We start from the raw sequence: 11,843 nt of genomic DNA on the forward strand, positions 1-11,843 counted from the left end.
CCCACCATATAGATACCAGAAACCGCTAATTAGCACTGTGTTAACGCTCAAATTGTGTGGAGAGCACAGTCTGAACTAGCGCAAATACTGTGCGAATCACTGAAGAGCAAGGCTTCGGCCACGCTATTCGAAAATTTCAGGCGTCGAAAGCTCACTAAAAGGCAAATAAGCTCTTTTTGTGGAGAGAACTGGTCTCATACTAATTTTTTCATCAATGCCTCTCAGTAACATCAGAAAGCTGGTTCGCGCCTTCCCTGCCCAAAGCGTTTTATATTGCAAGGCAACTGCCCAAACAATCTCATTGCAATCAGGAGATTCTTTCCATACTTTTCAGAAGTTCATTTGGAAAAGCCTCACCATCATCAAAGAAAAGAACACACGCCGTCAACACATACTCTCACAGACAGCCCGCAATGCCTCCTCGCACAAGGCGAGGCGCGCCTGCTCGCGGCGGCGCGGCAGCGGCAGCAGGAAGTAGTGACGCACCAAATCAGGAGACGCAATCATCACGGTCTGCCACCGTTCTGGCCGACATACCACCAGTATCGACGCCATCAACATCCGGACGGCCATCGGCCACGCCTGGACCGTCCGGGTCAGGATCGGCCGCAGCGCGCTCGTTTGCCTTGAAGCCCAGGGCGGTCCGGCGCGCCGACGATGAACGCAAAGCTCTGGCCGAGCAGGAGGAAAAAAAGTTCAACGACCGGGCAGCCGAGGATGCACGACGGCGACGAGCCAGCCGGGGACGTGGCGGGCGGGGCGGACGCGGTGGTCGGGGCCGGGGCCGGGGCGACTTTGCCGGTGGGCGTGACGGGTTGGTGCGCCGCACAGTGGCGCCAGATGGACCTTTCTCACAAGTACCGGGAGCGGCGGCCGGCCGAGGCGGCATCCACGACTCTGGCGGGTTTGGCGGCCGCGGCGGCGGCGGTGGGTTTGGAACAGGCGGTGGCCGGGGTGCAGGTGGTGCTGGCGGCAACTTCTCGACAGTATCTGCCAACGCCGAGTACGACTCCCGACTCAACACGGACACGTTCAACGCGCGTGGTGCGACAGACTACGGCGGCGGCGGCGATATCAAAGACGAGGCTGGCGGCGAGGCGAGCGGCAGCGGCACCCACGCGAGCAAAACGGGCGGCCCGTCCAAGCGATCACAACTGCTTCCGATGGGCATCCGGCGCGAGGAACACCGCGAGCCGGAAGTTGTTGTGGCCACGACGGCCGAGCTGGAGGCAGCCGATGCCGCTGCTGCCGCTGCTGCCGCTGCAGCTTCTTTGTCCCTAGAAGAGTCGTCCGACTCGGACCTGTTCATTGAGAACAGCGGCGCAGCGGCGTCTAGCAACCTCCTTGACGATAACCAGGTCTGGTCACGCGCAATCAAGACGCAGGGCAGCGTCAAGCTGGTCGGTGCCGACGGCGAGGAGATTGAGGTGACGGACATTGACGAACTAGCCGAGAAGCGGCAAGAACTGGCGGCCGCAGCTGCCGCACGGGCTGCCACCGCGCCAAGAACGGCTGTCAAGACGGAGGACAGCGACGAGGAGATGCTGTCGCTCGATAGCGTGAGCGCCCAGCCCTCCTCTACCTCCAAAGTAGTGGCCAAGAAGTCCAAGAAGGCCCCCGCCGCTAAGAAAGATCCCGAAGACCTGGCCGTCGAGGAGGGCTTGCAGGCGATGCTGCACGACCTGGCCATGGACCCGCCCTCGACGGACCAGCCGTCGATGTCTCTGCCCGGTACAGGGGGCAGTGAAGAACCGCAAGGGCAGAAGCCACCGCCCGCGCGCGAGGGCCGGCTTTTCCTGTTTCAATTCCCACCTGTGCTGCCGTCCCTCAAGACGTTTGAACCAAGCAAGGACGGCGGCGGGCCCAGCGGCGGCAGTTCTGGGTCAGAGGCGGGCGGAATCAAACGGGAGCCGGGCGTGGACGATGATGTTGTCATGCTCGATGGCGTGGTGCCAGCCCCGATTGACCTGACGGAAAACGACAGCACCGATGGCAACAACAGCAACAAGGAGAGCAACAAGCGCAGCACACCCTCGGACGTTGGTGGCGGTGGCTTCCTGGGCACGCTCAGCATCCGGCAGTCGGGTCGGGCGGAGCTGAGCTGGGGTGGCATGACGTACGAGATGATGCCGGGCACGGACGTGCAGTTCCTGACGACGGCGGTGCTGCTGGAAGAGTCGGATGAGAAGCGCAAGCCGGGCGAGGGCGGTGGCCCTGCTCTGGTGGGCAATGCGTTTGGCATGGGTCCGGTGGGCGGCAAGTACAACCTTGTTCCGGTGTTTAGCGAGGAGGCCGAGTGGGCGGTAGACCCATCGGAGCTGGTGGTGGAGGAAGAGGAAGAGGAGTATGACGAGTAACAAGGAGTACGGAGAAGAATGAGGACGAGATGGAGCCGGGCATTCCTGGGTTGCATTTACATGTATTTTACGGCACACACAAAACGGGGACACTTGCATATAGCACGGATCATTTCAAAATAGACAGTCTTGCCCACCAGAGGCAAGGCTACTTGGCAAGTCAATGGACAAATTCAAACAAAAGGTTCGCGGTGCGTCGTGATGATGGGAATGTCGTTGATGTTCGTGCGACAAGGCTAGATGCGCTTGTAAGCGGGTTAAGCAGCAAAGCGATTGCGACTTGCGATAAGCCCGAAACGTTCAGCGTTGTGCCTTCCTGCACACAACAAAGTGTCGTATACCAGGCTGCAAATACGTCTCCTCAAACAGCGACAATGGCCGGACTGGAACACAGACAGATTCGCTATGCAGTGGAGAGCGAGCTGCAGATAGTCGACGTCTGGGAGCTGCCCAAAAGCGAGCGCACGGCAGCCGCGACGAGCGACCGGTACTGGTTCATGTAAGTCTCCCACGCCGTCCAGGCCCCAAAACAGAGACTGTCTCTTGACCGCCAACAACAGATATGTTCATGGCGGCGCATGGCGTGATCCTCGATGCTTGACCGATACGGCCGTGCCGGCGATCAACCGACTACTGGCGGAGGACTCGCCGTACATGAGTCGCCGCCGCATCGCGGGGTTTGCATCCATTGGCTACCGCCTGTCGCCGCACCCCGAGTTCCCACAGGACCCCAAGACGACGCCTTTGGAGAAACTGCGCGCTGCAAAACACCCAGATCACATAGATGACGTGCGCACGGGTCTGGCGGCGCTGGCCCGCGAAGGATTGTCAGCAGCCGGCTCGCCAGCCGACTACATTGCGCACGACCGGTACATTGTCTACGGACACTCGTGCGGCGCATTCCTGGCGTTCCAGTTGTGGATGGGCAATCTCGGCGATAAGACACTCCCCTGCGTCGTCGGCCTCGAGGGCATATACGACCTTCGCGGGCTGGTAGAGCGAGGCGGCAACCCTGCGCACGGCGGTGGACCCCGGACCGGGTTTGCGTCGGCGCTGGAGGCCATTGCCGAGGGAGCATTTGGACGCGACCGCGGCTTGTGGGACACGGCCAGTCCAGGACAGTACGACTTCTCGACGCTCGCCGAGGCGACGAAACCGCGCCTGGCGCTCGTGGCCTACTCGGACGAGGACGAGCTGGTGGACGGCGGCGAGATGGACACGATGGAGAAAACACTACAACAGGGTGTGGCAAAGAGTAACGGGCAGTTGCGTTACGTGGGCTTGCGGGATCTGCACGGGCGGCACGACGAGGTGCATGAAGACGGACGCGAGGTAGCAAGGGTGTTGACAGAAGCAGTGCGGCAGCTGGATCGTCTGTCATAGGCAGGAGTGAGAGCATAGTAGGAAAGTACCCAATCGTATCTTATTAGTAAAAGCTATGTAGAGATAAAGTATTGGTGTCGTGAGTCATAAAATACCCTCGGTCCATCTTCCGGTCCCCCTTTTGTTTCCCCAAATTCAAGTTTCCAATCTCGCCCGTATCTACGTATACCCTGAATGCCTCAAGAAAATAGAAATTAAAATCAACAAGAAAAGGAAAGTGGGTAGAAGGAAAGCAAAGAACTCCCGCTGGTTCGGTAAACCCCATATGTTCATAACTCGTGACATAAGAAATTAGGTGGACAGGCCCGTAGAGCCTCGTGCCAAAATGTATTAAATATTACCAAGAAATATTGTCCCCCGAGGAGAGAGACGAGATCGACCAGATTCACCGCCGCAGACGCCAGCCGATGGTGTAAATGCGCGTCGCGACCAGCACGCCAGCGCTCGCCAGAGTGGTTGCGGCGCCCCAGACCTGCGCAATGCGGTACGTGCTCGCCAGCGTCAGGTTGTTGGCGCCGCCGTTGGCCATGCCAATCAAGGCCGAGGCCGTGGGAGCGCCTGCGAGCGTGGCCACGGCCGCGACGACGCAGACGGTGCCGAAGCGGGCGCCAATGCGCGAGGACGCGTGCGACGACAGCTCGGCAATGGAACCGAGCCAGACGCTCTGGGCGGCGCCGTTGCAGAGGCCGAAGACGACGACAAAGACGTACAAGCCGGCGGTTGAGGTGCCGACGGCGAGCCAGGCAAACACGGTGGCGGCGAGCATGACGGTGGTGATGATGTAGGTGTCGAGGGCGCCGGTCACGGCATCGGCGAGGGCGCCCGAGGCGAGACGCCCGGGGATGCCGAGGGCGGTGGACAGGACGAGGAGGAGGGTGGCCTGGTCGGTCGAGAAGCCGACGACGTCCTTGGCGTAGGTATTGATGTAGTAGTAGCCAAAGTAGAGGCCCCAGAAGAGCAAGAAGGTGTTGGCCATGAAGAGCACGAACGGCAGCTCGCGGAACGCGGACCAGTCGACAATCTGGGCGGCAACGGCGGCAAGGCGGGCCGTGCGGGTGCGCCCAGAGCCGGCGTCGACGTCAGACGCAGGGACGCCGAGCGCCGGCTTCGAAAGCGCCGCCGGTGGCACAGGACGCAGCAAAAGACCGGCACTGGTGCAGACCACCAGGGCCAGCAGTGTCGCGCAGCGCACGGCCCAGCCGAACCCGACGGCCGGCAGCAGAAACTGCACCACGACCGGCAGCAGTGCTCCGCCCGCGCTCGTGCCCGTGGTCGTCACGGCGAGGGCCAGCGAGCGGCGCTTGCTGAAGTAGGCGCTGATGGACGGAAGCGCAGGCGCCGACAAGAGGCCGAGACCGACGCCCATAATGATGGCCTGGCAGAGGAAAAGGGCAGGCGGGACCGGGCCGCCCGTTGTTGTAGACGTGGAAGGCACGACCGGCGCGGCAAACGATGTACCGAGCCCACCGGCCACAACGAGCAGCGTGCCCGCGGCAGTCACGTGCCGACTGTACCCGGCGTCTGCCAGCAGGCCAGAGACGGTCGAGACAAAGTAGGTCAAGAAGGTCTGGACGGAGCCGATCCAGCTGACGGCGCCGCTGTCGAGGCCGAGGGTCTGCGTGTAGTGAAGCTGGTAGACGCCAAACATCATGGAGGTGCCCCAGGCGATGGTGTTGAGGAGAAAGCCGGCAACGACTTGGGACCAGGCAATGGCGCCGCCGTCGGGGGCGATCCACGGAAGCGCGGCCTCACTGGTGGGAACAGATGCAAGGGCGGCCTCGGCGTCGACAAACGCAGTCTTCTCGTGCGCCTTGTCCGTTTTCGTGGCGGCGTCCTCGCCGTCGTCCTTGAGCGTTACAGCCGAACCGACGGGGAAGAACATCACCTCGACCTCAGTGGTCGGCGTGAATGCGTCCAGATCGTCGTCGGCCATGCCATCCATGTCGGGCTCTTCGGGCGTTTCAGGTACGTCGGGTACTTCGAGCTCGTCTGCATCGACAGCATCGACAGCATCGCCATTGGCGACAACAATGGCAACATCACCAGCCTCGTCGACGAGGGTGATGGCTGAGGCATTGTTTAGCAGTCTGCCCTCGGTGATGTTGCTCGTCTCCATATCTGTCCACAAGTGGGCCGTAAGACGGTGGAAAGAAGTGTCTGTTGTCTGTATGTTGATTCTTGTTAGTAGGCAAGGGGAGTGGCTGAGAGTGCCAAAAAGTGCAGAAAGCGCAGAAATGGGAGAAATGTGAGAAACGCGAAAATGTGGTGATGATGGTCGTCAAGGACAAAATAGATTTCTTTTCTTCTATTCAGAGGCGTTCTATAGTCAATAAAATTTAAATCCAAAACTTCGTCTGCTTCTTTTGTCTTCTTTCTTCCCGTCTAGACCAGAGTTGATCAACAAAAGGATCATCATATGGGCATCCAGGAGTCTGGGCTTTATAGATGAGAAAGAGGCGTCCATTATCTACCGCCATCCACTTTTTCTTTCCCTTTCGTTTCTTTTTTCTTTTGCCTGTTTCTGATCCGTATCTGCAGTCATTCCATCCCCTTGCAATGTCAGTCTATCATGAACCACCACCATCCTCCCTCGTGCTTTCCGTTCCTCGGACATGGCTGACTCTAGGTCATACGCATAAGGGCGTATAAAACGAAAAAGAAAAGACAAAAGGGATGGGGGGAGGGCGTTGTCGTAGCAAAAAGTAGGGGACACGCGGATGGGAGGGTGATGACAAAAGTCACGATAGTTGGACGGCGAGGGGGTAGAGTCAGACAAAGGATGGATGCCGCGGGCGCGTAGCATGAAAGACGGCGACGAAAAAAGGGCATAACAATAAAAGAGGAGCCGAAAAGAGGAGCGTCGTTGGAGCCGTATATTCTGGAACGCTTTGGACCCTGACAAGTCTAATGGAGCTCGCTCCCAAACGGCAACCAAACGGCACTAGGAAGCGCTCGTAGCTTTCCATATCAAGAACCTTCGGGCCGGGCAATGGGTCTTCTTACCATTCTGGGCCCATGGGAAGAGGACACGCAATACCTCTGAGCGGTACTCGCCAGTCGGCGTGGGAGGCAAAGAATGTGAAGACTCGGGCAAATGCATCGATAAGTTAAAAAGCAAGCAGCAGAAAACTGCCTGTCGTAGGCATTTTGTTTTTTATTTTTGTTTTTTGTTGTCACTGTTGTCTATTTTTTTTGTCATTGCTCGCCTTCAATCCTAGAAAAGAAACTTTTTTCCCACGTTAAGATCGTACTTCCAGGTGGCTGTGTAAGGAGGCAAATTCAAAATGTACCCCGTCCTGTAAAGAGATTTCAACATCATAGAAGGAGCCGCACCACGCAAACGCTTGTCAGCATCGGCCGTTGCAAGGCATCCAGACCATCCCTTGATCGGCATCTGCATCCCGTCGCCTGCTATGGTTTGTCTTGCCTTTTGCTGTTTCTTGTTGCGTCTTGTTGTCTCTTGTTTCTCATTGTCTCTTGTTTCTTCTTGTTTCTTGTTTTTTGTACCTCCCTTGGCCTTCTGACTCTCCTGGTAGCTTTCCGGGAACCTTCGAGGCCATCCTTCACTCCCTTCCTATCCGGATTTCCATTCATTCTCTTAAGCAAAGTTCTTCACACCGCATCGACTGCACATCCACCATTCTCCTATTGCCTTTTTTGTCTGTCCTCTTTTTTTTCTATTTTTTCTCGGTTTTTCTGTTTTCTGTTATCTTTTCTTGTGTCATCTCCATCAATTTTTTCGCGTCAGCTGGCTCGATCCATCCCGTTGTCGCTCGACTGTCGGATATGTCTTGACCCGAAAGGCGAGTAGTAAGAGACCGAGGGGGGAGGATGAAAGTTCACGATCCTTCATCCCGGCTAACGCATCGCCGCTGGCCATTACCTTTTTGGCAGGTCCACGCTCGGCAGCTGCGGGCACTTGGACCCTTAGATCCTTGGATACTTGAGACACTTGGGACACTTGTCCAGGTCCACAACGTAGGTCGTAGAACTAACGTGAGATGAAGAACGTGGACAATGCGCAATATGGGCCACAAAAGTCACGATGGTCACGACGTCCACGATGATGGGCTTAGATGGACGCGGATAGCTCGCGAAGGAGAGTATCGTGGTCGCTCTCTGGCCCACGGCTCATCACACGCGGACCAGTGCTCACCGATACCCTCTTCTTTCACAACCGACAACGGAGATGTATGAGCACGGCGGGTGTACCCGTATTCGATGGGAGGGGGGGAAGGGGTTGGCAGGAAAGGGCGAGATAGTAAAGCAATGGGAGACGGAAAGACAAAAATGACGAGAGAGACAAGACACAGGACAAGAGGGGATACATCGTGCGCGAGACAGACGATGGTGTTGGATGGCGAGGGTGGATTGCGCAAGAGCAAAACACGCAAAATACCCAACCCCGGGGGTGCGAGGAGATGAAAAAAATGACAAAATAACATCGTGAACATCCTTGGCGTGAGTGCCAGAGAGATGCTGGGGGGATGGGGGTGGACGGAGTGGGAGAGGAAGAGAAGGAGGGGAGGAAGGGTGTAGGCCCTCGGGGAAAGGCGAGGTATGTGGGGATGGGAGAGAGAAAGATCAGGTCGCAGCGAGGAAGAGTAAGAGAGCAACCAAGAGGAACGGTGAAAAAAAATGCAAGGACGAGAAAAAAAGGGGACAGAGTGCTAGCTCATACGCCAGCGCATGCACCATCAAGGGAAAAACAGACAAGGAAATTATTATCGAAGAGGTGGGTGAGCCGGTGTTTGTCGGGTGCACTCCTAGGGAGGAGACAAGAAAGAACGTGCGAAAACAACTGGGAGAGTGAGCGGGCAAAGCGAAGCAAAACAAGCCATGGACGCGCGAAAACGAAGCAGAAAAATCGACAAACAGGAGCTCACGATGCGATGCTTTCTGAAAAATGCGAGGGACCTTCGAGGTCAGGGGCAGAGACCACTAAAAAGCGCGCGAAAACAATATGATAAAATAATGGAGAATACGGAGTAAACAGAACGCAAGCCGGACAGATCTCGGCCTTCGACCAGACCTGGCCCCCTTCCTTCTGGGCACTTTTGGTAATGTGCTCGGACTGACAACGATGTGGGCTGTAGCTTTGGGAACGGCAACACGGTCGAGCAGGGGGGAGGGGTGTGCAGAAAGACAATGAACCACAAAGAAAAGGAAAAGCAACCACGGGTGAGAACGAACGACGAAGGGGACAAGAAGAAAAACGACAAGGAAAGGGGAAAATGGAAAGGGCGCGAGGGAGAGACACAGGGGCAAACAGACGAACAACAGCGATGGGGAGGGGTCAGCCCAGAAAAATCAGAGCTAAGCAAGCTGCGTCGCGTTCCAGACCGTTCTTCGTTCCTTCGCTAGCACTAATGTATGACACAAAGACCCAGCACGTCAAGAGTGACTAGGAGCGAGAAACGGATAAGCGGCGACAAACGGCGAATACGAATGCATTCGTTGTACGTCGTCCACATTGCATCGTAATGTGCAAGGTAGTGGGTGGTGCTTGAAGAGATGGGAAACGATGTAAAAGGGGGAGCAACGAGGGAGACGGCGGATAAGGGAGAAACAAAGAAGAAGAAAAAAAAATCCCCACAGTTTCTCGTCATGAGATCACACGGGAAAGCCTCCGTGTGGGTGGTCATTTGGGCGAACCGGCGTTGGGCAGACTGACTGCCGACGAGAACGAGAAAGAAACGAGAAAAAAAAGGAGGCAAAGTCAATCGAACGGGAACAGGAAAATGATCGCGACATTACGTAGAGTCCGATGCAGCAACTTTTGTCGGCTACGGTGCCGTTGTCACCGTTTCTTATTTTTTCCCCTTTCTCTGTCCTATTTTTGTCGTTGCCACCAGGCGCAGTTGTAGGTCAAATGTACGAGTCATTGCGTCTCCTGGTAACTCCGTTTTGTTGCCACACGTTTATGCCGTAATAGAAATCGAATTTTAGATGCCACGGCCCGAAAATGACAAATAACATCGAGATTTCAAAGAAGCCATGTACACAATAGGTTGTGTCCTCTCCTCCCTGCTTCGCATCGCCCATTTCCGCTACTTTTCTCGCGCATGTCGATGGCGGCCGTGTCTGCGACAGCTTCGCGTTGACGTCTTGTCGCCGTGTGCAGTGTTTCCCTGAGGAGAAGTCGATATTTTCGGCGCGAATTTAAATTAATTCCATAATTAATTCCATAATCACTCCCATCATCAGGGCAGAAAATGCGACGGGATGCACTAATCCGGATTGGGCTGGCCTATGATACTCTTGTCTCCATATTTTAAGGTACGCGCTAACAAAGGTCTCCAATCAGAAGATAAACATAACCTGCAGCCAATGAACCGCGCTTCTCATTCGTCGACTTGTTCGAAGCTCAAGCGACAAAACAGCATCACAGCTTCAACGTTCGTCAACGACGAGGCTGTCAACGAACTTGTCACGGGGCTTGTCTACGAGTTTACTGAGTTCGGTCATTCATATGGATTTTGTGGTGTTTATTCTTTAATTTTGGGCGACTTGTTTAATTTCAATTAATGAATACTTATTTTACAAATTTAAAGTAAAAATACAAGATGTTTTAACCTTATTTCAGCGAATGAATTGCCAGATCAAACTTCACAACACATTGCACGCACACGAAGGAAAATACCCCACAGATGGCACACTCAAAGTGCACGGAAAATAAACTCTACCCTATGAGTTAAGGTAAGCCCCATCACGTGCTAATTACCAGATCAAAGGCAAGCCAGAAGAACCCAGGCCCAAGCAGCCACCCTTCCCTCTTACAGAAGCCACGGCCCAAAGATTTTGGTCTTCTTATAAAGCTCTGTAAGTGACAGTCTGAATCAATAACAGTTTGTTTCACACGAATCCGTCGTGGCACAAAACAAAACCAGGGCTTCCTTGCCACACTTCCTTGCCACACCCGGGGGCTGCAAACCCCGCAATTTTCAGTGACATGTGGAGTTTTCCGAAAGGGAAGCATCAAAGGGAGCAAGAAAACTCGATCTTTAAATCATATTCGATGTCGAACAAGAAGCTCTTGTCCTCACATGTAGCCAATCATGGTCAGTTGGGTTTCATTGTTTGGGGCATGTCAGCCTTTCTTGGCGGACTTCGACAAACGCAAGAGTAAAACAGAGTAAATTTAGATAGAGGGCTGGCAGAGTTCGGAGAAGCACGCAACACAGCGACAAAACGAGACCCTGCTTTCCGCTTTGAACCTTTCGCTCGCACGCAATCCCGGCGTCGCATTTTCCATTAAGAAAACAGAATGAGTTGTCGAAAAAAAGACGGGTGGGACCCACAAAAAATGCGACGGAACGCCCCGCGCCAACATGACCCCTCGCATCTTGTGAAGACGGGTAACTTGCATTTGGCTGGCATTTGCTAGTATATAAAGGTACAATTTCTGTACCCCGCCATCACACAGTGACGAATCCGGCAACGACGCAATGCCCCGCACCAATGAGAAGGCCCACAACTGCGACAACGGTCAACAACGGTCAACAAAAAACGGCGGTGGAAGGAATGAACGTCCTTCCGTTGCCCCCTTACCTCGGCACCCAACCCAAATCAACGCCACGGCGATTTGCTATTCACGATACACAATACTTCGACGCCCTGATCACAAACCTCCCATCTTTCTTTCCGTCTTTTCTCCCAAAACGGAAAACCAGCGCGGATGCGACGCCCGCATGCGGTCATCCGACGCGCTACGACAGGGGAGAAAAAAAAGCCGTCGCAAATGAACGGCGGTGAAGAAAACACTACTCGACAGGGGGAAAGGGGTGGGGGCAAGCTATTCCTCAGCCTCAGATGTGAAAAGAAAAGGAGAAAGTACTACGATGTACACCCGTATGAGCGGCATCCCGGCTTGCGGCCACCCCTCTCCGACAACGGCTGTCAGCAAATCGTTTACGACAACTGTTGCCCCTTCTCATGAATGGCCTACATAAGTAAGATACCGGACCACGATAAAGGGGAGACACTGGGATCCCCTGTACATCACAAATCCCCGAGTCCGGGGCCTGCTCTAGACATCCTCCGTCAGGAACGGTTCCGTAAATCCGTAGGTTTTCTTTTGCGACGAGTTGCACTCGAGCTGCA

The 11,843-nt window shown here is 55.2% G+C and overlaps 4 protein-coding genes across 4 annotated transcripts; 3 read left to right on the top strand and 1 right to left on the bottom strand.

Moving 5' to 3' along the window:
• Nucleotides 1–413: 413 nt before the first annotated feature.
• Nucleotides 414–2,357, top strand: SPSK_08832 (uncharacterized protein; the record flags this gene model as incomplete). Its single annotated transcript, XM_016735418.1, has 1 exon — nucleotides 414–2,357. The coding sequence occupies one exon, from the start codon at nucleotides 414–416 to the stop codon at nucleotides 2,355–2,357; it is 1,944 nt and encodes a 647-aa protein (XP_016587485.1).
• Nucleotides 2,358–2,731: 374 nt separating this feature from the next.
• Nucleotides 2,732–3,740, top strand: SPSK_09550 (uncharacterized protein; the record flags this gene model as incomplete). Its single annotated transcript, XM_016736122.1, has 2 exons — nucleotides 2,732–2,856; nucleotides 2,918–3,740. The coding sequence occupies 2 exons, from the start codon at nucleotides 2,732–2,734 to the stop codon at nucleotides 3,738–3,740; spliced, it is 948 nt and encodes a 315-aa protein (XP_016587486.1).
• A 385-nt stretch (nucleotides 3,741–4,125) lies between these two features.
• Nucleotides 4,126–5,856, bottom strand: SPSK_08973 (MFS monocarboxylate transporter; the record flags this gene model as incomplete). The annotated part of the gene is made up of 1 exon (XM_016735555.1): nucleotides 4,126–5,856. One exon carries the CDS (start codon nucleotides 5,854–5,856, stop codon nucleotides 4,126–4,128), a length of 1,731 nt encoding a protein of 576 aa, XP_016587487.1.
• A 3,032-nt stretch (nucleotides 5,857–8,888) lies between these two features.
• SPSK_10949 (uncharacterized protein) lies at nucleotides 8,889–9,104 on the top strand (the record flags this gene model as incomplete). Its single annotated transcript, XM_016737178.1, has 1 exon — nucleotides 8,889–9,104. One exon carries the CDS (start codon nucleotides 8,889–8,891, stop codon nucleotides 9,102–9,104), a length of 216 nt encoding a protein of 71 aa, XP_016587488.1.
• Nucleotides 9,105–11,843: the final 2,739 nt, after the last annotated feature.

The sequence above is a fragment of the Sporothrix schenckii genome (assembly GCF_000961545.1).
Source record: "Sporothrix schenckii 1099-18 chromosome Unknown Cont44, whole genome shotgun sequence".
Classification (NCBI taxonomy): Eukaryota; Fungi; Ascomycota; class Sordariomycetes; order Ophiostomatales; family Ophiostomataceae; genus Sporothrix; species Sporothrix schenckii.